This window comes from Podarcis cretensis (assembly GCF_951804945.1).
Source record: "Podarcis cretensis genome assembly, chromosome: 1".
Classification (NCBI taxonomy): domain Eukaryota; kingdom Metazoa; phylum Chordata; class Lepidosauria; order Squamata; family Lacertidae; genus Podarcis; species Podarcis cretensis.
In genome coordinates, this window is record NC_137170.1 from 43,544,949 (window position 1) to 43,570,339 (window position 25,391).

Here is a 25,391-nt window from a genome sequence, read left to right on the forward strand (position 1 = left end):
AATGAGGATTGTGCTTATTTTTCTATTCTCAAGCCTAATAATAAGCTCCATTAAGTTCCACTTAATCAATGAGGATTGTGCTTATTTTTCTTTCAGTCATACCATGTGCCCTACATGGTAAAAAGTGGGATTATTATTTTTTTAAAAAGTTTCAAGTTCATAATCTGCTAATGTGTCTATATATATTCACAAATCAATCAATGCTGAGTGTTATGGGACATAGGAATCAAATCTGTTCAGGTTAAGAACTTTCAAACCTAAAAATCATTTATCATGACTCATTCATAGAATCATAGAATCATAGAGTTGGAAGAGACCACAAGGACCATCGAGTCCAACCCCCTGCCAAGTTTGTTTCCAAAGGAGGCCAGTGTTGGCTCTCACAAATTCAAACTATTATTTTTACTGAAGCGCATGCTAATTGCACAACACTCTCTGCTTTCTTGCTAACAGGCTGCCTATGGGGGCTGCAAACCCCTCCTGAACAGATTGCAGATTCTCCAGAATAGAAGCCATCTGAGTGCTTTCCATTTGAGTAAGTGGGGAAACCAAATCACATTTGCTAGTTGAATAATACCAAATGCAAGGCTTCTCATTATTCTGGCCAAAAGTAAAGCACAATTACTATTAGGGCTAGTAAGAGTTTGTTACTGAGAAGCCAAGCAAATATCTCTGCATGCATACTCCAAATATGCTACTTTGCTTCACTGAAAATACTGGGTCACGGGATAGCTATAGACATCCAGACATCTCTTGCAAAAAAAATGCAGAGCTCTTCTTTTGCAACCTCTCTCCCCTGCCACATAGTGGTCATAAATAACAATAGGTCTGCTGGAGGTAATGATGTTCTAGCAGGTACATCTTTTCTGAATGCTGGCATCACGGGGAGAACAATTCTAATGTGACAGATTTCTGGTGCTGATACCTCTTTAACCCAGCAAAAATTATAGAAAGCTTGTGTCTAGCATGCTCCCTTGAAAGCTGGAATTTCAACTGGGTGTAAGCTGTACCTGACATTCAGAAGACATCTTAAGGCAGCCCTGTAGAGGGAAGTTTTTAATATTTAACACCCTACTGTTTTTAACACTTGATTGGGAGTCGCCCAGAGTGGCTGGGGAAACTCAGCCAGATGGGTGGGGCATAAATAATAAATTATTATTATTATTATTATTATTTGTGTAATTCTGCACACTTGAACATTATCTTTTAGAATCGATCTAGTGAAAGAGAATTAATATTGTGTTTTACTCCTTACCAGTGCATCAGGGATACACTGTTGTATAAGTCCCATATGACTGCTGTGCCCACAACATGGCATTCTCTTCTGACCTATCAGATGCAAACAGCATCCACACACACCCTGAATTATTCAGCTCTCTATAACACTTAATCTATTAATTTACTTTATATAATAATGGCATCTCTCTTTCATATTAAATTGTCACAAATTAAATCCCTTCTCCTTTCAAAGCTATTTAATTTGATTGCCGTTGCCACATCTGCTAGTAGTAGATTCTTTAGGTTAACTTTGTGCTGTACTTCCTTTTGTCTGTTCTGAATCTCCCATCATTTTGCCTTAGTGGATGAAAGTGGGAGGAAAAACTTACACCCACTTTCTGAACACAATGCATATTTTTATAAAACTATCCTACCCTACCCTGCCCTGCCTTACTTTCCTTTTTACTAAATTTAAAAGCCCCGGTTCCGTGGAGGGGTTTCAGCCAGAGTTGCCATTTTCCAGCTCTACAATATCCTCTTTGAGATGTGGGGCCAGAACTATGCAGAGTATTCCAAGCGGGCCCCATCATAAAATAGTTTGACATTGCAATACTGGCAGTTTTATTTTCAACCCCTTCCCTAATTGTCCCCAGCATGGATGTCACCTTTTCACAGCTGCTGTGAACTGGGTCAACATCTTCATTGCACAATCCACCATAACTTACATCTCCCCCCCCCTCGTTAGTTTCTTTTTCCTTGGGCCCTGCCAAAACGTATATAAAATTAGGAATTCCCGCCCGCCCCCCAATCAGTATGCATCACTTTACACTTGCTTACGTTGAACCAGATTTGCCATTTTAATGCACATTTTCCCAGGTCAGACAAATTCTTCTGGAGCTCCTCGCAATCCCTTTTTGTTTTTACTACCTTGAACAAAAATTGGTGTTGTCAGCAAACTTGGTCATCTCCCTGCTCATCCCTTACTCCAGATCACTTAGGAGCAAGTTAAAAAGTGACCTGGAGTTAGGTCCCCCTGGACTGTGCCCATTGCATTTTTAGGGAGCCAATCCATAATGCAGACATTTGCTGCTGGTGCTTGGAGTCGCCTCTGCCGGCCATTTCTCACACGTAGCTAGATTGTTTCACAAAACCCCGGTGCTCAAGTGCAATTGGCTCTTATCATATCCTAGAAGTGAGGAGGCAATGCTTTGCAAAAACTTTGTTCTGCTTTATGGAATTATGCTGCGATACCATTTCCCAGGTACAGGGAATCCTGCAGGCCAGCAACTGAAATGACACACAACTGGCACGGTCATATCTCGGTGCTGTCCGGTTCACCTAGTACTTCTGTTTGCAATCCAGCCAACCTTTGAGTGCTTTCACAGGAGGTGCCAAAATTACTTTTTGGATTCTGTTCATCTCTGCTCTAACATCACAGCCATTTACAACATAACCACATACAAAAAACAAACAAACAAACAAACAAACAAAAGTATGTTTTTGCACATCTGGTTTCTCTTCCACCATGTTTTGATTTGGGAGTGAAGCCAAAATCAAGGAGTTCAGTCTGGATGTTTTGCTATTGGGAATGATAATGAATGTGAAGCCAAAATCAAGTTCAGTCTGGATGTTTTGCTGTTGGGAATGATAACGATTTGCCTGTTTCCTTCATAGACACATGACCATCAACTTTCCCTCTAGCCTCAAAGGGAGAGGCCAAGAGAACAGGCAGCAGTGAGGAGGAGCTGCCTCCTCTTAGCGCCAAAATACCTTGGAAGGGAGTACTGTTTCCTGTATTAAACGAGGAAGTTAATGATAGTCACAGGTTCAAAACCAGGAAGGTTAAAGACAGAAAGCATTCTAGAGAAACCTCAATGAACTTGTAGCCATCAGTTGTGTGGAACCTGTGACACCACTGGTCCCTTCTCATCATTCTGCCACACTTGTGCAAAGCCACAACACAGTCTTCCTGGCTGCTGAATCTACTATCTCCTCAGCCACCTTTATTGTTAAGAAAATGGTTTCTTCGTCATTGTCTCTAACTGGCCGAACATCCATAAAACTCAAGCCCAGCCAGAAGCTCTGTAAAGTTTGCCACTTGGCTTTGGAAGCAACAAAAGAGTAGATCCGTTGGCCAGTGTTGAGGAGAAAAAATAAGGGGAATTATCTTCAAAGCAAACCCAACTTATAAATATCATTAGTTATTCAGTAAAATAAAGTGCATACAGTAGACAACTCATGGCCCATCACATGCCCACAATATAAAGGGTAGGGGAGAGTTAGGTACAAAATGCAAGTGCCATGATTTCCTTTCCTTTTTCCTCAGGAGGCTGCTTGTAAGTAGGCCTTTTCTGTCCTTCAGCACTGAGTAGACAATTTCAGGGCACAAGTGGCTTCTAGATAGGTAAAGATCACCTGCAGGGGGAGGCGCCGCTGGGAGCTGAAGGTCAGTGTCAGAGGGGGAGATTGTGCTCATCTTCTTTTGCAACCAGATTTGCTTTAGCAAGTTGTCCTGGAAAACAAACAAAAGCAACATCAGACAGGCCAGGAACTGCTGTGTGGCAAATTAAAGCTGCAGCAGGCCTCTCCTGTGAGCTACTTGCCCACCTGAGAGTCTGTCCAGCACAAGTTGCTGATCACTGAGAGGTTCAGATGCCGTGAGGATGAGCACGCTGTAAACACCCCCTAATGGACAACTTGAACCTTTCTCATCTCCTCTCCCCACCCCCACCCCCAAAAGTCAGTTACTTGGCATAGGCTGAGTCAGTCCTCAAGGAGCTGGTTTTATGTACTTGCAGTGAAGCATAGTACCTGTGGAGGTTAGCCTATTAGGGTAAATGGGGCACAGCCCCACCAACGCCAGCCAGCCCCACTCACCTGCTTTCTTGCTTACAGCCAGTTCAGTTGGCGGTCCTGGCTGTTTAGAGAAGTTTTTAATGTTTGATGTTTTATTGTGGTTTTTAATATTCTGTTGGGAGCTGCCCAGAGTGGCTGGGGAAACCCAGCCAGATGGGCGGGGTATACATAATAAATTATTATTATTATTATTATTATTATTATTATTATTATTATCATCATCATCATCATCATCATCATCATCATCATCATATCTTTATTGTCATTGCCCCCTCTCAGGGACAACGAAGTTTACTTGGCTGCTCCATCCACCCAGGTAGGGCACTCCACACAAAATCAGAACAACTATAAAAACACTAATTAAAACAATACAATATAATACAGCAAGGAAGATTAGATGACTTTCAAAGTCCAGGTTTCCCATTCAGGGCCGAGATCGCTCTGGAGAAGAAGCTGTTCTTGAGACGGCTCGTTCTTGTCTTCATTGTCCTGTATCTCCGTCCCGACGGCAGGAGCTCAAAGAGACAGTGACCAGGATGTGATGGATCTTTTACTATGTCCAGTGCCTTCCTATGGCACCTTGTGGCATAAATCTGCTCTAAGGTGGAAAGTGGGCAGCCAACAATGCTCTCTGCTGCCTTAACAACTCTGCACAACCCCATCCTGTCCTGGGTAGTACAGCTTCTGTACCACACACATAAGCCATAAGTGAGCACGCTCTCAATGGCACAGTGATAGAAGGCAAGCAGCAGTTTCTGCGGAAGATGGTTTTTCCTTAGGATCATCATCATCATCATCTTCCTCCTCCACTGGGACACACTTTATCCCTTGCATCATAATGACATTTCAAAAGGTTCTTTGTTAAGTGGTTTCCTCTGGGCTTCAGGGAAGTATAGTAAATACAAAGCTCATCTCCTTGTTTATTTTTTCCTGAAGCTGGCTGAAGGGAGAAGTCCCTGGCAGCAGGGCTCAGGATCTCCCCAAGCAATTGGACTGACTAGGGTGTGGCAGCCTTCTATAATTCTTTCGGGGCAACTCTTACACAAAATGGATGTTGGCAGGTAAGGAAAAGCCTTCCCCCCCCCCAAATCTGTCATGCCCTCCCCAATAAATATTGCTGAGTAAGGCTGCAGTCCTATACCTTGCAATACAATCCATTCTGCTGTAAGCACTGCAGATTATACTACAAATGGCTTAGCATTAAGAGGTATTAAAAAATGGGCCATGTAGCTGTCATTTCTATTCCATGATCTTTCTGTGCAAATTCTAAGAACCTCTTTTTAAAAAAACAAAACAAAAAAACCCCAGTTTCTAGCTATTATAATATACCCACATCCTTTCAGATATAAGGGAGGAATGGAGCAGGGCGGGAGTTAACATTTCTATTGCCTAAGTTCCTGTGCTTTTAATCAGAAGAGGAATTCCGTGTACTGCTCAATAATGCCAACTCCTTCAGCATTGTCTTGCATTCTAAGACTGACCTCCGCAGCTCGCAAGACTTTGGCTGTACTGCTCTTGTTTACGTCAGGGGAGAACGCTGACGTCAGCACCCCACTGTGCTTTGGAAGTTTACCCCAGCTGTATTTTCTCTGGAGAGTCTGAAATTAATTGGTTTGATATAACTGAATGAAAAGCTTTTGTAGTTTGTTTCCTTTGTTGATTTCCCTGGCCCTCTTACTTTAAAACGGGGGCGTGGGGGGGGAGTTCTGCAGGGGATTCTGAGCTTATGCTTTGGGTTATTGGCATTTTGAAGCAGAGGATGAGAGCAGCTATAAGGACGATCACTACTGACTGACTGCTGATTCAGGACTTTAAATTGTGCTCTTATATCAAATTTCCTTTTCTGTGTATACTGTAATGTTTTACTGTTGCTATGGCCATTGGCTAATGTGAATAAAGGTTTATCTATCTATGAGGATGATCAACTTTTAAGACGCCAACTCATGTGAAGAAAGGCTAGAGGTACTGGCTGCACTTAGCCTCCAGCAGGATTTTCGAACTGACTCCGTTGGCCATGGAAGGTTGTCTGTCTGTCTGATGGGGAGAGGGCTTCCCACAGACACCTGGTTGGCCACTGAGAGAACAGGATGCTGGACTTAGATGGGCTATTGGCCTGATCCAGCAGGCTCTTCTCATGGGAAGGAAAACCATGGCAAAATGGGAAATGGAATGGAGTGGCTGGAATTGTGAACAGCAGCACTCCACACTGCAACATCTTGTTGCAGATTTTACATGTAAATCTTTTGAAGCAATTATTGGGGGAGGAGCCGGACACCGCAGGAAAGGAAAACCCACCATTTATCTACAGTAACCTGTTTATTTCATAAAATTGGAAAGGGATCCCGAGAATCATCTAGTTGAACATGCTACAATGAAGGAATCCTTTGCCCACCATGGGGCTTGAACCAATAACCTGGAGGTGAAGAGTCTCATGCTGTACCCACTGGGCTATCCCTTGCAAGGAGAGGATCCCTATGACCCAGCCCTTCCCTCCTTCTGTGCATATGCCTGAGAGTGAAAGACGAGCACTTCTCGATTTGTCTGCTGGGGGCAAGTGAGAAATGAAGTTTGTAGATGTGTGTACATCCAGGATATTTCTTATTGCTAAGTAAGAGGTTCTTTTGCCCCTTCTTGGCCATGATGGTAATCTATATATTATTCTGCTGAATTTTAAGAACATACATGACTTTCGAAAACATTCTCCTTAGGGTTCTGGTGCCAACTGGGGCAGAGTGAAATGAACATTCTTGCAAGGTGGAATCTGCCTGGGGGTGTGTATTGCATCTTCCTCAAGGGAATAAGATGTGGGATAGATGACTTTCAAAGCCTTTGCCAGCCCTACCTGAAGATGCCAGAGATTCATCCTAAGGCCTTCTTCTGATGGGTTATGTCCCTTCCACAAACGTCAGCCAGTGAGTGTCATGGCTGAGTGGGAGTTTGAGCTCAACGAGTAAGGATCTGCAGAATCCTAGTCTTACACTTACAATACCCCACACTGACCCTTCAGATTTCCTGAGTTCAGTGTGATTGCTTTGGCAGTGGAGGACACTGGCTCTCTCACCATGAACATAGCCAAGGGGGGGGGGCAGGGGGGCACCTGACCAATCACGTCTGTTCTGCCCCACCCCCCAACAAAAATCCTGGCCATGCCCATGGAGGCAGCTACCAGGGACAGATTTTAGCAAGCAGTTGAGGGATGGGTTGGTAGAAGATGAGGGCAAAAAAAGGCTCTTCCCTGCCTCTGTTTTGTCTGCTTCACCCATTATGTATTATCCGGAGTGTCTGTTAGTCTGTGCATGTTATTTTATACAATGGCATGTATAAATGGTGATAAGGGTTGGAGGTAATGTTCTTTAGGCCTGGGGAAAATGCTTGGGCAGCTTTTGGAGGCAATCTTTATTCTGAATAAAAAAGCAGCATTTCCTTGTTCTCTGACAGAAATTGCATCAATGGATAAGGTACCGGCTGCAAAGCATTAAAGTCACATGTTCCTGAGTTGTTTCCTTGGAGAAATGGGTCACAGCTAACAGCTCTATGTGTGAAATCTGTCACAGACATAAGGGTTCCACTGATGGATGGCAATATGAAGAAAGATGGTCTTACAACTTGACATGAAATGTGTGGGACGAGAAGGAACCTCAACATTCTACCAAGTCTTTTTTTTTTTTTAACCTAAGGCAATTTCAGATCATCAAGTTAGACAAGTCTTATTAATAAGTAATAGTGATTGATGGTGATGATAAAAAAGAAAGTTCATGTTACAAGCAAAGGGTTTTGCTATAGTTTCTCACGTATGGTTCCTCTTAGCACCATTTCTTGTATCTGCAGATCAGAAGACCAGGACTAATGTAAAATAAAATAAATTATAAAACACAAAAAGAATACCGCAAAGCCGTGTGTGTGTGTGTGTTAACAATTTGCATCGACATTGTTTTAACATGGGTTGTAAGCACACTAAACTGCTTTAATATTTCAAAAGCATGATTATTCGGCTCTTCAGAGGTTTACCTACGTTTGAAATATCATATGATCCATTTCAAAATCTGAGACTTCCTGTGTTATTTACTTAGATGCTGAATAGTCTTGTAGTGGGTATAAACAATTGAACATTTTTTAAAAAAAATAAACATCTTTAAAATTAAATTGTAAATTCAATTTATTTTTTTAGTTTTTGAAAAGGAAATCAAATTCCAAATTGACATTTGGCTCATTGGGCAGCTTGCCATCTCCATGTTGCCTAAGGCCCCTGCTCTAACACTAGAGTAATCTCACAGCATTGTTTTGTGCATGGCGCTCTACTGCACTTTGGCTGCCCCATTCATTTCGCTGGAGGGAGGAGATTAGTATGTGTAAAAGAATGCATGAAAAAAATCAGTGCCCCCCCTGAAAGAAATGGGGTCGACATTGGGTGGGGGCCGAGGGAATTCTGAATGCATGTGTGACATTGCTGGATCTGTGTACAGAACTACATAGCATGTTGACGCTTGAATTTTTAAAAGAATGACCAATAACATTATTTCTTTTAAGTAGCTAATAACTAGCCACAAACAGATTTCAAATTGTTGACCTTCTGTACTATTCAGTATTTTGTTATTAAAAGAACAAACGTGACTCCCAGTATGTCACATGAGATACTGCCAGTTCATGTAATATTTGGCTTTTGTTAGAAAGCTGGCACAATTTCTTCACTTTGGAGGAAGTCTACTGAATTGTCTGGGAGACTGTGCGCAAGGAAAGGAGCAAGATAAGAAGAATTTTAACTCCCAAAATCACAGCTTGCTGCTGCTGTTAAAATACTGTGTTTGTAAGCTGTGCACTTGCCAGGGAAATCTTAGTTTAGCCATTTTACTCAACGTTTCTCAGCTTTGCTCTGTGGATATTGGTGGTTTTCTGGGAAGGAAACAGCTTGGGACAAGGTTGGGAATGGCAGCTGAATATGTTTGTTTGAAACCTAAAAGTCTGGAAAGTATAACCTGGAAGAAAAGACCTACCTTACTGCATGCACTGCTGGAGAAGAGCATTCTGCTTCTCCAGGGGCTTTCCTTTTCACCCCCAAGTAGATAATCTGAACAAATGAATGAATGGGCTTGATGATCTTTAGTAGGATCACAGCAGGGTTGCCCAAGATTAAGAGTTGCAGCTTTGAAGAAGAGAGCTGCATTCTCATTACAGCTTGTAATCAGTTGGAAGCTGGTGGTTGCTTACTATCTTCTGCTGTGAACCGTAATGTGTAATGGCAGATTCATCCATGTAATATTAGGATCTGTGCCTAGTAAGTGGGAATAGACCAACCTATAGAAAATGCAGCTTCCAAGAGTCATCACAATAATGCCTAGCTCTTCAACAGTCAAATATTGTGAGCTGTGCTCCTAAGGGACAAGGAGTGAATCCACGAGGACGTTCTCCTGTTTAAACCTCAGTGTAATGAATGAAAACAGTCCTACCAGTGCAAGAGCCAAGTATGATTCATTTCAGTAGGGGATGGGCAGGAGAACTTCCTGGATGGTGTAACTTTTTAGATGTAACTGAGCTACTAGGCTTGAGCTCTTGGGACAGAGCAGGCTAGAAATCTACATAAAAGGCCAAGTGGAGGGGCTAGCATTGCACTCACCTTTGGCCCCTACGGAGCCCTGTGTGTTCGGTCTTAATCCTGTGCTTTGTTACTGCACAACTGGGGTTGGTCTTCTTCCTTGTTCCTCATTTGTGCCCCTTCCTGTACATATTCATTCGTTGGGTCTGGAATTTCTTTACATGGAGGCCTGGACTCCTCCGTTCGAACAAGGCAGGCTGCAGTGTCACTTTCTTTCGCAGGGATTATCTCCTTCTGGAGGCGACCAACTTGGTTCTCTTCTCCTTGTCCTACCGTTATCAGCCCTTGGCCTTCACCACCTCCTCCTTCCTTGTTCAACAGCTCACTACTCTTTCCTGCCTTCTCCCCACAAGGGTTCCGTTCACAATACGCACTTTTGTCTAAGCCACCTTCATAGACTATGGAATTGATTTCTTGAAGGTCGCACCCAGAAATCTGCACCACATTCCCAGGCACTCCCTGAGAAGAGCTGCTATTCATATAGTTGCCCTTGGGAGACAAATCAGTCCCAGTTACTGACTTACTGAGTTTGAGATCTGCCCCGGTCTCATCCGCTCTGATTGCGGGAGAAATGCCCTGGGTTAGGCACCTCCTGGCTTCTTCATTTGCACCCTGCTCTTCACCTGCGGATTGGTTCCATTCATCTCTTTGGGCTTGACGCAAGGGAGCACTGTGTTCTGGGGGCTTTATATTATTCTCTAGTCCTGCTGGGAAGTTATGCTCCTTGACAGCTTCACTAGCCAGAGCTTGCTTTTTCAGTTGCTCGTTGCTCGAGGATCTCTAGAATGACAGAAGACAAAACTTTGCTTAGTTACTTATTACACAATTGACTTAAAGAAACAACAGATTACCCTTGCAAAGCTGTTGGTATCAGTAGCTGGCCTCCAGAGGTGACTAAAATTTCTCTTTCACTAGTGAGAAAACTAAAGCACAGCTACTGAGACTTGCAGGTATAGAAGAAGAAGAGAAAAGTTTGGATTTGATATCCCGCTTTATCACTACCCTAAGGAGTCTAGGGCAATATACAACTTCTTCTTCTCCTTTTCCTTCTTCTTCTTCTGTGAGCTTCATGGCTTACAACATAATCCTAATCATTCCTGCTTAGAACTATACCCTGTTGAATTCAAAGGCAACATGGGGTTATAGGATTGCAGCCTTAGTTGGCATTTGGACCTGGTCCTAGCTCAGCACTCACCACTACACCACACTTGACGCAGTAAATGATTTGTCTGGCTCACATAATTCCTGTTTATAAGCAGTGCTGGGACATGCAAACAACTGAGGCACAAATGGCCCTTAAAAAAAACACACCTAAGCAACCAGAGTGGGAAAATGTACAGTACTTTAAAATATGCACAGTTCTTCGTTGCAATGAAATAATTTATCATTTACACAAACATTTCCATATTAGGCCAAACCCTTCAAAATCAATTTGGCATATTTTGAAATACACTGCATAGGATTTGGCCTATTAATGATTTATTATTGGAGAGACAGAATATATTATATACACAATATAAGATAATTGTTTTATTGTAATAAAGAATTATTCAACGGCCCTGGAGTGACCTGGGACTACGCAACGTTGAAGAAATTCCCAGGCCACTCTGGTAACACAGGGATCTTCCCTCATACTCATAAGCATTGGTTAAAGGATTAGCTTTTCTCACCTTCCCAGTGCAAGCTTCTGTGTGCCAAAGTAGAAGGGATGCTCGGAGCTGTTTGATCAATCTGCTGCTGCTTCTTTTAACTGAAATGTAGCTATATGAAGCTGAAAATCTGGGAGCAGTGACAGCAGAGTTCATAGCTACAACCCAATCCTTGAGGCTGGGCAGGGAGGATACAGGATCATTTCTTTCCCATCATGGGAGGGAAAGCAACTAGATGTGTTTCTGTGTGTGTATCTACACTAAAGCAATGTGAGGAGAAAGAGTTAAGCATCTTCTTTCTCTCCTCCACCACCTTACTCCAGTCAGATCTGCAACCCCCTGTTAGACGCATTTCAGTTCAAGAAACATAAACCTGCAGGAGCTTGGTAAGGCATTAGTGAGAATCTCATCCAGCTTGGCCCCCAGTTAATGGAAGACACTACCCTACTTTGATGAGTTAAGAACCAAGGGCTGTATTTCTTCTGAATTAATGCAAAGTACAAGGCTTGGTGTTATTTTGTTTGGTAAGGTACTTCTGCTCAGTGGACCAAACCTGGCTTGCCAGGGTTGCCAACCTCTCTCAGGAGGCTGCTTCCCTCGAAGCATGCCTCAAAACTTGCTGATGAAACCAAATTGTCCAGGGTTGTTAAAACAAAAATGGATTGCAAAGAGCTCCAAAAGAACAGGTGGGTAGCCACACCCACCCACCACAGTTGGCCTGCGAGGATAGATGCTGATAAGGATCTGGCCCACAGAACCAAAAAAGGTTCCCTACTGCTGATCCAAGCAACACTCTATAGAGTAGACTCACCTGCTTATCAGGTTCATCCTTTACAAAGGGCATTTCTTCACCTTCCTTGGCATCCCATCTGTAAAACAGCACACACAAAATGAGGGTTGTCAAATGTTGATAGGACTCCCTTTTGGATACTAGCTGTTTTGCCTAATCTGGGAGCTCCGTCTCCTTGCAGAGCAGAGGGTCTTGAACACAACCCTAGACAAGATTCCAAGTTTTCCACCAGTAACAACCAGTCATTAAAAAGAAAAGGTGAACCATATAACCACTGAGTATCTACTAGCTATGATATCAGAGGATGAGGAGTATGAGTTGGGATTAAGTCTGTGTTCCTTGTTATTGTTTCTTTAAGCAGTTCTCAAAAACCAGGGAGTGAGAGCACAGGAGGTCTGCTCTTGCTCATGCTTGCCTCCGTTTTTGGAAACTGCCTATAAACCATGTTAGCTCTTGCGGCAATCCTTCTTATAAAGATGCTCAGATTGTCCAGATTCATCACAACATTTGCACTCGCAGCATCTAAAGAGCATATTCATCTTAATTCCAAAGGTTCATCAGGGGCCATTAATCTTTCACAAGCTGATTGTTAAAACTGTAATATAATAAAAACCATAAAATCAAATTTCTATTCCCAGACATTTGTCATTAGACTAACAGCATGTACCAGTGATTTATGGAGCTGTCTGCAGCAGTTTGCGAACTAACACCAAGAGAAGGAATGTATTCCAAAGTATCTTCTATTTCACACACATAAAGCAAGTAACAGGTGAGTTGCTGCCTCTTTTCCCGACACAGACTCTATTAAAGTTTCTATTAAAATAGCACAAAATTTAGCACAGCAATGTATGCAGTATATTTACAGGGAGGTTATATTCTTCAGTATACAAGGCTGAATTGTCTCTCCCTCCCCACTCAAATTGGACTTTGCAATAAGGAAAGTGACAGTAAAATGCAGTAGGAAATGTGGAATACCACTTGCTTGACACAATACTGCATGACCTCCCTGGGAATGCTCACTAAATGGCCCTCTTTGAACCTTCCCACAAATGTTGTGCAACCAAATTGGGATGAATGCTCAATGGACAGGAGCTTTGGAAGGAATCTCAGTTCCTGTGCCAGACTTTGTCACTGTCAAAGCAATTTCTCTTCACAGGGAGATCATCTCATTATTAGCTAGGGGTGCATGCAAGAATTATGTTACATGCCACCCCAATCTCCGAGCGGAGCAAGTTTCCAGGGGTTCCAGGTGCTTACCCAGGGTTCAGTTTTCTTGGAATGAGACACAGTGGAGACTGTGGTGTCTTTAGGATATGTGGTTTATTTACACATATATACAACCTCAGCCTATGATGGAGGGGCTTGCAGCATTAACACCCCAAGAGGGTCTTGCTTCTCCCATGGCCACAGCCTTTGATTCCGCCAGAAAAAGGCATTGCTCTGACTCTCTAGCTTCCCAGCCTGCTGCTTCCAGCTTCCAGCTTCTAGCTCACATCATGCCACTCTCCACTCTGGCTTTTGTCTTTCTAACTACCAGCAAGTTTGTACCATTTGGCATCTGGCACAGAGTCACTCCCTTTGTTTCCTTAATGACCCATTACCTCACCAGGAAACTAGCCTGGCTATTCCAGGAATTTGAATCTTTGCTCAGATTTTAACACTTGCTGGATCCAGGAATTAGAAGGGTGTACAGCCCCTCCCCCCCCCCAATTCATAACAGTTATTTCCCCTTCAGATATTTCCTAGCCATTGTGAACAGCAGCAGTTTAGAACTATCAGCCAATCTCCCAAACTATAGGGGGGAGTTGTTACTTGGCAATTTGGCTAGGACTGTTGTCAATCTCTAGCACTACTCCTGGATTCATTAAACCCCTTCTGTTTAAACCCCAATCTTACAGTACTGTATTAACACAGAACGAGCGCATTGCTAATGCCCTTTAGAAAAAGAGATTAATGAACATGAAGCTGAGAATTTTCCTGCTCATTTGTTCCACTGGCAGCTGTTCTTTTGTACCTGTTTTCAGGTCACATGTGCATTAATATTTTTATATGAGTTCTAGCACCGTTGGTACCCAGTCCGTGCTACGGACTTCAGTCATTAGTGTTTACATCACCATGCCGCCACTTCAGGTGTGTCAACAGGTAGGTGGGTGGTTATAAAAAAATTAAATACATCTCATCAGCAGAGGTTGGTGGCGGAAGCTGAGCAGTGGTTGGATACTGAGCAGCGCTGTTGCCACTACTCTGAACTCCTATGGGGAATTGCTATTCGTACCACTCTAGGAGGTGGGTGGGAAACTGCCTTTCTACAATAAATGCAATTTCACCACTGCCACTGCTGGACAACACCTGCTGTTGGTGAAGCACTGTAAGATGGGGCACTCGCACTCTTGTGCTTGGAGAAGCTGGGTTTGCAAACGACCTGATTCTGGTGCTCAAATTACACTCTCTGGGCTGGGAATTGTGCCTCCAGCAAGGGACTGTCACAATGACTTCATTACACTTTCATGAGAGGGGGATAGTAGTATTTTATGGATGTAGCTATAACCTTGTATATATCTTATGGTGGCACTGAAGGTGGTTGCTCGGTGGGCATTGTGATCAGAGTTACCATTCTTCTCTTGCTCCGCACTGTTTACTTTATTACCAGACTCAATGGTCACTTCTTGCCTTCCAGCCTCAGCTTTTGCCCTGATTATTACAAGTGGGGAAGAACTGCTTTCCAAGTACTGCTATGGTGTTATCTAGTTCAGGGGTAGGCAACCTAAGGCCTGGGGGCCGGATGCGGCCCAATCGCCTTTTCAGTCCAGCCCATGGCTGGTTATGGTCCAGGAATCAGTGTGTTTTTCATGAGTAGAATGTGTCCTTTTATTTAAAAAGCATCTCTGGGTTATTTGTGGGGCCTGCCTGGTGTTTTTCATGAGTAGAATGTGTCCTTTTATTTAAAAAGCATCTCTGGGTTATTTGTGGGGCATAGGAATTTGTTCATTCCCCCCCCCCCAAAAAAAAATATATAGTCCCGCCCACCACATGGTCTGAGCTGTGGGTTTGAGGCCCACAGCTCCAAAAGGTTGCTGACCCCTGATCTATTTTATCAGGTTTCAGGGTGGGGGAGCTCAAGTCAAAGCTGATAAAAGAATAAGCCATTTATTATCCCTGATTTAACAAACCGTATCTTTATTTTTTGGTTTGCCTGTGCTGTAGTGGTTGGTCTTACAGGTTTGCTTTGTTTTCCCACTCCAGTGGAGCTTTAAAACGCAACTGTAGCTGTATTTTCACCCTTTTCCTAAAGCATTTTTACGCTGCGAGAAACGAAAATGGCATAATTGAACCTAATTACAGACAGAAGCAATGCTACTTATTGGAAGAAGCAAGAGATTTAAGTTTGCTGTACGGGCAAGGGCTAAGTCTCAGGAACAATCTCATTTATAAAGGCAAGTCCAAACACACCGATTTAATTTGAAAGCTCTAACTCAAACACCAGCAAGGAATAAAAAAACAAGTGTGATTTGTGATACACACATAAAGTTGAGTAAGCAGACTATATTTAATGGGCCATAAAACCCCAACAACAACATCCTTCTCCTGGAATAAGTTTCCCTTCTCATGCATAACAACTGCTTGCCTAATACGAGCGGCATATTCCCACTGTGGCCATGGAAATACTGTGCTGCTTTGCAGTTGTGTTACTGTCCATATGTGGACAATTCTGAGACGAAAAATCATAGGAGACAAATGGCAATGTGCCAAGGGCACTTTTAAGAGCAAATCTGATATTCTGGACTAGATTTTAATGGAATTTTGGATAGGAGGAATCTAATCATACTTGCATGGAATTTCTGTTCATTTGCGGATTCTGTTATAGTCTCATTTTAAAAGGCATAATTTCTGCATATGTATACTGTCGTCTCCCCCCACCCCCAGTGTAATTGCCCTGATAATGCCACACCATCTTTGATGTACATCTATAGACCAAATAAAGGAAACTGCTTCTATCAATAGTGTGGTCTAATTGCTAGAAAATTCCAAAAAGAGTAAGTCAAATTCTAGCTTCTTGTCTTGGCACTCCTTGACTATGGATATGTTTGTGCGGTGGGGCAAGGGGGTGGGGCAGGAGGCTTTCTTTAATTACAGGTGCAGGAGGATATTCACTAAGGTCACAGTAGAAGAGTTTGGATTTGATATCCTGCTTTATCACTACCCGAAGGAGTCTCAAAGTGGCTAACATTCTCCTTTCCCTTCCTCCCCCACAACAAACACTCTGTGGGGCTGAGAGACTTCAGAGAAGTATGACTAGCCCAAGGTCACCCAGTAGCTGCATGTGGAGGAGTGGAGACATGAACCCGGTTCACCAGATTACAAGTCCACCACTCTTAACCACTACACCACACTGGCTCTCCAGTACTGTAGTGTACTGGAGAAAGAAAGTTTAACACTTTCCTACCCAGCCACAATCCTGACGAAAATTATGCAACTAGGGGGGAAAACCTCCTATTGGCAGTATTCTAGCCCCCACTCTGGATTTGGGACAGACGGACAGCGCTGGCCCCTGGCCTCTTAAGTGAGATGGGCGCACAACCCCAGAGTCTGTCAAGACTGGCCCGTACGGGCAGGGGTACCTTTACCTTTACCTTTAACAAAGAATTACCATATTTTCTGCACCATAACACTCACTTTTTTCCTCCTAGAAAGTAAGGGGAAATGTCTGTGCGTGTTATGGAGGGAATGCCTACGGGTGGAATGCCTACGGGTGGCATGCCTACGGATTTTCCTCCTCTAAAAACTACGTGCGTGTTATGGTTGGGAGCGTGTTATAGAGCGAAAAATACGGTACTCATGCAATTGAACTCATTTTCAGTATAGTCTGGAAAAAGGAAATATGATTTGTTGCAATTATCTTCCTGGAGTCATTGCCTTTGGGTATTCATGTGCATTTTCCTTAGTGATGCAATCTATTCTTGAAACAGTTTACTCATGATACTGCCCCCCCCCCCCGAAAGGGACTGTAATTGGTAAGTTTTAAAGGGGGGAAAGTGCTTGTCCATTGAAAGTCAAATTTTTGAATGGATGGCAAGAGCTCTGAGATCAGCAACTAATCAAACAGTACATGAGCTGGAGATGGTGGCAGTGGGTATGAAGATGGGCTGTGCATTATGACACTAGGGACACTGTTCTGCAAATAGTTTGTTTCAATTTATTTGTGAAATGTGCAACATAGTTGGATGAGATTTGATTCCAAGAGTAAACCTCACTGAATTCAACAGCACTTACTTCAGAATACACATGGTTAGGATGGCACTGTAATAAGTAAAGAAGTCTTCACTTTTCTTAAGAATTGGGAATAATAGCCTCCATTAGCATTTTGTGTTACTGACGTCTCCCTTTCAACAAACCACTGAAGTGGAGCAAATGGCAATTTGTGGAAAACCTCCATTGCCATTTGTTGCACTTCTGGTTTATAGAGCGGGTTTTCGTGGAGAACGCTCCAGGGTGGGGTGGGGAAAAAGAACACTTGGATACGGAGCTTTGAAGCGTGGGCCTGAGCTTGGAAAGCATGCGGCAAAAGGTAAGGGTGGACAAGGCTGTCATATGACTTGGTTTTCCCAGACATTACCGGGATTTCAAAGGTGGAATTGACATGGGGGGCATTTCTGAAAGGCGCTGCTTTGTCATGGATCTTAGGCAAATCAATAGAAAAATTGGGTTTTCCTTAAAGAAGCGCAACAACTTGGGGGGTTTCCGTAAAAAAGCCCAACAATTTTCAGGATGTCCTGGTTTTTACTTTTTGAAATATGGCAACCCGAAGTGTGGATAAGGCCTGAGTGGAGATGCTCATTTTGGCTGAGCAGGCCTCCCACCAGAGGCAGTGAAGTCCCATTGAAAACTGCTCTCTTACCTTCTGGCTCTGCCTGTTAGTCTCTCCTTCCCTCTGGCTTTACTGCTCACTACTGGCAATGTTCTGGCAGCAGACTCACTGGTGCTTCTTCTGTGCTGACCTCCACCTAAAAGAAAAATGCCATGAGCCAAGGCTAGCCAGTCCAGCACCAGGCCACAATATGCCACAGTTCTGACCTCCATGGCTAAAGAAGGGCCCAGCAGCCATGAGGACTGGAAGTGGAAGTGCCACAGAATCCTTGGGTGGTATCCAGTGAAACAGTTACATTGCACAGCTAAAGCATTTTGCTCTAGTGTAACCTCTCCACCTTTTTCTCTCCTTGTGCACCTCTGTTCCAGGGGTTCCCCCTAGTCCCTGGAGCAGACTGAGGGGGGAGCATGGGATGAGGAGAAGGGCAAGAAGTTACGTTGTGCAGCTGAACGTCACTGCACTGGCCTGTTTAGTTGGATGCCACCCATGCAGTGAGCCAGGGACGAGGGGATTGCACTGAGAAAGATAAAAGTCTCCACTTTCATGGGGTTCCAGGATTTTGGTCTGAAGGCGTGTGCCACTCAGCAAGCTTGCTGAAGCTAAGCAGGTCTGGATCTGATCAGTGTATAGGTGGGAGATTGCCTGGCTCTTCATAGTGGGGAGAGGGGGAGGCAGGCTGGCTGGAAATGTCTAAGCAAACTTCCAAAATCAAACAGTGGGGGTGTTTTTTGTGAGCCTTCCTGTCCTGATTCAGTTATTTCCTTGCTTGCTTCTTTGGTTATCCATCCCCATCCCCATCCCTTGTGCCATCTCTGTATGCTATTCAGCCACAAAGTCCATGGAACTTCCTGGTGCAGTCCTCTTCAACTATTCCCAGAATGCTCCCTGGTTGCAAAGCTTTGGCTCACATGTCTGGAAACTATAACGCCTGCAACATGCCCACTCCGATTGTCCTATATGGAACCATTCCCAGCCTGCCTCCTAGCATACAGCATTTCTGCTCTGCTTCTCGTCAGCTTTGTCCTTGGCTGTTAGCCAGCAGTGTGCCCTCTTTGCAAGGAAAGAGACAGTATAGGGTCAATGGATCTTGCTTTTGGGGGAGGGGGATTTCAGTTCTCCTTTACTTCAGTGTCCCAAATATTCCCATCGAGCTGTGATGTCACAGAAAGGTGCAAGAAATAGCAGCAGCAGTATAGCAATGGAAGGAAGCATAAACCCACAGAAATATTCGCAATTAGCATCTGAAGGTCAGGGAAAGTTGCATGATACCCAGGGCCTCTACAAATGCAACATTAACTCTGGGCCTGGAGTGATGGCAAGATGGTCTTGGGGGCAAAAACTTCCTATCTAGGAAATGTTTTTGTGATACTTCTGACATGGAAGAGAAAGCCAGCATTTACATTACGGCTGAACTGAGCTCAGCCCTGTTCCTGAGACTTACTTACTTTTTCCTTCAGAAGGCAAGGATCGGTGCTGGGACTTCCTCGCATTTCTTCCTCCTTGAAAGGACAAAGCATGTAACAGAGCAGGATCATGTAACAACAAATTCCATCCCCCAGCAGCAGCAGCAGCAGCAGCAGCAGCAGAGCACAGAACAGAACTGATTGCCTAATTTGACATAAAAACAGTTTGCACATCTAGGAAAGGGAAGATCAGGTGATTCATCAGATAATATAAAAATCTGTACATTGGTGAAAAGGGAACCGAGAAAGCAGCTAGTATAACAGTGGTGAGCAAAAAAGTGAACATTTTTTTAGAAATCTATGTGCCGGTTGAAATCTTCAACATTTATTGGAAAGTTGCTTCCAAATATCTTTTGTTTTGTGAATCGGAACATGGAATTTGATTTCTATCTGCCTCACTTAGAGGCATTGCACATTGTCTTCAGTCTCTTTTCTAACCCCCACTCCCAAGATAGAAACTTTCCAATTTTCACAGTAGTCAGAGTCTATGGTTCAAGCAGACAGTGGATTTTGACCTAGTCAGTATAGGCAATTGGAGTGTCCCTTCTGGGGAATGCAGAGTTCAGGGATGGAGTTCTGGGGAACATCTCAAGAGAATACCATGAAGCACACACGAGAGCCCTAAGAAAGCAAGCTGTGCTCTGACTTTTTCTTTATGGTGCAGAGCAAAAATTATTGTTTTATTTGCACTTTAACGCTGGAACTGTCTCATATCCCCAACCGGTACGGAAATAAAGAACTCACACGAGTAAAGAAAGAACGCAGTGCAAGAATCTTTGAGAGTTGCCCATGATTCCCCAACCCCAACCCCCGTTCGAAAACACTGGACACACTGCTTAACATTGCTATTCCCATACGCATGCTTTTCGCCCCCACCTAGAGAGCCACACAGAAAGAAGATTGGCTTAGCAACTGCTCTTGAAAGTTTGCACACCAGGTTTAGGGGTGTCTTCCACCATCCACTTAAACGACATAAAACTACTACTGTGGGTCACACCTCAAAATGAAGACATGAAAACCTGGGATGGGAGTGACAAGGGCCCAGCATCTTCTGACAAAGGCATGACTTTAAAAAGGTATGAAAGAAGTAGCCTTGAGACTTGGAACCACATTAGGAGAGGCCTGAATATCTGAGACAAAGCAAGCAAGATATCCAAGAGCTGCATTTTTTTTGAACCTGACATCAACTTATTTATTCACTTATTGAATGTCTATTCTGTCCTTCCTCGTGAAGGAGTCTGGGGAGCGGGGGCAAACAGATCCACAATTTAAGCACAAAAAGGAAAAGGAAAGCAATTCTAGAACAGTTAAAAGCAGTCAGAAAAGCAGTTGCTGGTAAATACATGTCCAGTCCTTTGCTCACCTTTCTTGTTATGGACACAGTCCATAGCTGACTCTCCATCTTTAGTATCATCAAACCTGCAAATGAAAGAAGAATTGTTCAGGTATGAAGCTGGGGCAGAGAAGAATCTTCCCAAAAGGCTGCTCATGTTAAATTTAACACGTTAACAAATTACTGTGTGAACCTACCCCTTGTTATGAAACAGTCCTTGCTTTTGCCCGCCCTGAAAACTGCTGCCAAACAGTTTTGCCAAGTGGCTGGCTGCAGATTCTGTGTTTTAAGGTCAGTTTTAAAATACAAAATAACCAGTATCTCCCTTCGGAATCCCTGTGGACTGTATGGAGGGCATTCGCTAATAAATTATACTGTCTTTTAGTTAAACAAATATAAATTGTGACGTCCTCCTTTACAAGGGGCCCTTTTCTTATCAACATGAGTTGCCTTCTTCTCCTTAACTTGCACATGCCCTGATGTTCATAGAATTATAGAATTTTAGCACTGAAAGGGACCCGGTGGTCATCTAGTCCAACCCCAGCAATGCAGGAATCCCAACTAACACATCAATGGCATACAGCCATCCAACCTCTGGTTAAAAGCCTCCAAGGAAGGAGAGTCCATCTTATAATGGATCCTCTGTGGGTAGTTGACTCTGAGCCATCTATTTAGGCAGAGACATTGATATACTCCCCTCATTCTCTAGCAATCACAAGCCCCATAAAGCCTACAAAGCCTCAAGAGTAGCATGAAGCATATTACTTCCCATCAGCTTTCTAGCTCCCACCAGGATATTCTTCCTATCACTGACCTCTTTGCCGGCTACAATCTGCCTTGGCCAGCCTGGTACCCTCTAGATGTTTTGGACTGCAATTCCCACTAGCCCCATCAAGCGCAAGCACAGGGAGGCTGATGGGGGTTGTAGTCTAAAACAGTTTTGGTTTTTTTAGAAAACAGATGTCGGAACTCACCATGAACACTTCCCTTGTTCTCTTTGAATGGCAATGGCACCTACCTGAGAGGTGCCAGAACTGAGCTCCGGCGAGTTCCGGCTGAAAAAGCCCTGATCCGAAACATTTGGAGGGCACTGGGTTGGTAAAAGATGACCTACGGCAGGCATGGCCAGACTTGGCCCTCCAGCTGTTTTGGGACTACAACTCCCATCATCCCTAGCTAAGAGGACCGGTGGTCAGGGATGAAGGGACCTACAGCCTGCAGAGTGTGTGTTGACTGGGAGGCAACTTACATGTGCTCTGATTTTTCTGTGTCCCAAGCCCGTCGCCATTCCCCCCTTGCGTTCTTGTGGCGTGCCAGTCGCTCCAGGTCAATCTGATCCCGTTCCTTCTTCCACCGCATGTATTCCGACCGCTCTCTCCCGGTCAGGGTAGAGCCCTTATCCCCTGGGCTCTTCTGAGGAGATTTTCCTCTCTCCTAATTGAAACAAAACAATACGTGATTAATGTGGAAGGACTTCCTGGGTGTCCAGAGTTCAAGCTGATGATCACCACAGCAATTATGAAACTCTTAGGCTGTTTCGATCTGCTGGTCCTTTGGCTGACCATCTCACCTTATTGCGTTATGGCCAACAGTGGCATAGCGTGGGGGGTGCAGGGGGGGCCGGCCGCACCAGGCGCAACATCTGGGGGTTAGGGTTAGGGGGCGCAAATCCATGGGTTAGGGGGCGCAAATCCATGGGTTAGGGGGCGCAAATTACTTGCCTTGCCCCAGGTGCTGACAACCCACGCTACGCCACTGATGGCCAATCCAATTCGTATATGGGTGGCTGCTTGAAGGGCTTCTCAACGACAACTCGGCTCCTTCAGCACTTGGATGCAGCTATCCTGACTTCAGAAAGGGTAGTGAAAGGGGAAGTAATGTGAAGGAGGAAGTAGGTGTCTCTAGGCTTGCACAAGTTTCACTTCACCATCATGCTTGCCAGTCAGGAAGCTACTATTTGGGCCTAGTTTGATCAGTTCTCAAAAGTGGTGTCGCAAGCAAAGTGTCTTATTGTGGGCATATTCCACAGCATGTTTTTGACATAATAAGAATTGCCTTAGTGGTGGATTTATTCTGCTTTATTAGTTGCTCTGGGCTGCTTTCCTATTGTCACCACATTATTGCTGCCCAAAGTGGCTCAGGTGCAACAAAAAGAAGGATAATAAAAAACAACAACCCAGAACATTTGTGATGTGAAAAGTTATGGGATTTCAGGCTACAGGATATACACCAATGAGAAACAAAGCAGTCTGGCCACCCTGAAATGTTTGCAGGTGCAACTAGCATTGAAAGCTGGATTGCGATGGCCACTTCCAATAGCACCATAATTATGAACGCAGAATGAAAACGATGTTTGGAGGGGCTTTTATAAAGATTGTTGGGGGTTTTTGTGCTGCTTGACCCTGTGAAGCTGTCTTTTTCGGAAGTCCTGCTCCAGGCTCCCTCACCTTCAGAAATAAGGTAGGTGCTGACAGGGAAGAAAGTCATCTTTGTAGTGGTGTCCAATTTACAGAAGCCCCCCCCCCCCCCCATGGAATCATAAGGTGCTAAGTCATCATTGGCTTTTAGGGACTAAATGAAGGCAGGTTTTTTACACCTACGTATTGAATGGCTGAGCTGCTATTCTCTTGCGGTTCCATTTCTCAGCTCCTGCTCCAGTTTGGGAAGCTATTTTTATCTGCTGCTATTTTTGTTATTTTGCTTACATATCCCACTTTGTGCTGTTTTAATTGGATTTTATTGCAAACTGAGCCTATTGGTTATTAATATTTTAAGCTATCTCAAAGGTAAAGGTAAATGACCTCTGGATTAAGTCCAATCACCTATTTATCTCCTTGCACTGGTATGCTTTCGAACTGCTAGATTGGCAGAAGCTGGGACAGAGCAATGGGAGCTCACTCCGTTGCGCAGATTTGAACCACCGACCTTCCGATCAGCAAGCCCCAAAGGCTCATTGGTTTACGCAACAGCACCGCCTGTGTCCTGCCACCTCAAAGAATGTATAGTCAAAAGGCAGTATAAGTATGCTTTAAAAAACAAGTAAAAAATACTACTTAGCTTATTATTTATTTATTTATTTATTTAAAGTATTTATATACCACAATTCATGGAGATATTACAGTGGTTTACAAAACTAAAAACAAACAAACCCTAAAACAATCAAATAACTAAAATGCAACAAAGTAAGAAAAACAGCACAGCGGAACATTATAAAAGGAAGAATAAAACACTAATTATAAATGGCCAACTGAAAACAAAAACAATGTATTGGCCTGCCCTCTTTCCTCTTTATATTGTTATCAGTTTGTGGGTGCTAGAATCCTTTAATCCCTTAAATTAGCAAGTGTTAAAATATAAAACAGGCTAGCTTCCTCATGAGGTAATTACCTGGGGGATGGGCTATTAAGAGAACAAAGGAAAGGGGGCTCTGTGCCAGACATCAAATGGGTGGGGCCCCTCCTTCAGCTCTTTGATAGTTCAAAAGACAAAGCCTGAGTCAACCCCTCCATCATAGGCTCATATTATGTGTAATTAAGCCATATAACCTAAAGATACAACAGTCTCTGCTGTGCTTCATTCCAAAGGAAACACAAACCCTGGGTAAGTACCTGGAACCCCTGGAAACTTGTATCATTTGGAGATTGTGGCTAGGAATATATTGTTGCATGTCACCCCAGTCAAAATCCCCTGCTTGAGTAAACTGAGAGTCTTGGGTAGCTTAAATGCTCTGTATTTCCTATATCCTCCTGAGCTGCAGAAAGTCAAAGGATGCTCTGCAATGGAGGCATCTAGGTGCCAATGTTTGGGGACCCTAAGGAACAAAGGAACTATCTCCTCTGTGTGGGCTTCCAAACGACCCATGCACAAGTTTGTATTGATGCTCTTCCAAGAAGCACTTGAGAATTCAACACCTGACAAAATACTTTGTCAGAAGAGATAATTCTGCACAGGCACCTAATGCCGATTAATGAACAGTTGACACTGCACACTCCTGAGGTGGCAAATGCAAATGGCTAACTACTCACTTGGCACACACAGTTGCACAAATGGCTCGCATAGCTCATTGTTCGCAAGATTTGTTAAAACAGATGCTCACTACCTGAGCTGGAGCAGTGAATGGTGCCCTCCTCAAATCAAGGGGCCTGGTACCCGCGGCTGAACAGGTTCTTTTGGACCTTGAGACAAAAAACCCCCCACCTCTCTCTCCTTCTCTCTTGCAGGAAAAATACAATAATGTAAAATAAATAACAAACAGCTGACTGCCTTTTCATGACCCAAATCAGCTGCCTGAGACAGCCACCTCTACCTAAAGAAAAGGACAGTCCTTTGGTTAGACAGGCCACTATTTATTTCATACCGCAGATGGGACGGTGAGATTGAGGGAGAGTAGTCCAACTCTGGCCTCCTAGTGAGATGACTCAGACTGGGCGTTCCTAGTTAACACCTCATGAACTAGCCACTATGCCACACTATAGAGCAGCCTTCGTCAACCTGGTGCCCTCCAGATACAGTGGTACCTCGGGTTAAGAACCTAATTCGTTCTGGAGGTCCGTTCTTAACCTGAAACTGTTCTTAACCTGAGGTACCACTTTAGCTAATGGGGCCTCCTGCTGCCGCCGCGCCACC

At 43.9% G+C, this 25,391-nt stretch overlaps 1 protein-coding gene across 2 annotated transcripts in view; it reads right to left on the reverse strand.

Annotated features, from left to right (window-relative positions):
- Positions 1-2,051: 2,051 nt before the first annotated feature.
- CCDC9B (coiled-coil domain containing 9B) overlaps positions 2,052-25,391 on the reverse strand; it is a 53,428-nt gene continuing 30,088 nt past the window's right edge. For both annotated transcript variants that reach the window (XM_079964754.1, XM_079964755.1), the window contains exons 7-13: positions 22,015-22,199; positions 20,796-20,851; positions 19,415-19,468; positions 18,000-18,105; positions 12,125-12,182; positions 9,686-10,444; positions 2,052-3,730 (exon numbers count right to left, since the gene is read on the reverse strand). In XM_079964754.1, the coding sequence (XP_079820880.1) occupies positions 9,719-10,444; positions 12,125-12,182; positions 18,000-18,105; positions 19,415-19,468; positions 20,796-20,851; positions 22,015-22,199 (1,185 nt within the window). In that variant the 3' untranslated portion in view covers positions 2,052-3,730; positions 9,686-9,718. The remainder of the gene's footprint in view (positions 3,731-9,685; positions 10,445-12,124; positions 12,183-17,999; positions 18,106-19,414; positions 19,469-20,795; positions 20,852-22,014; positions 22,200-25,391) is intronic.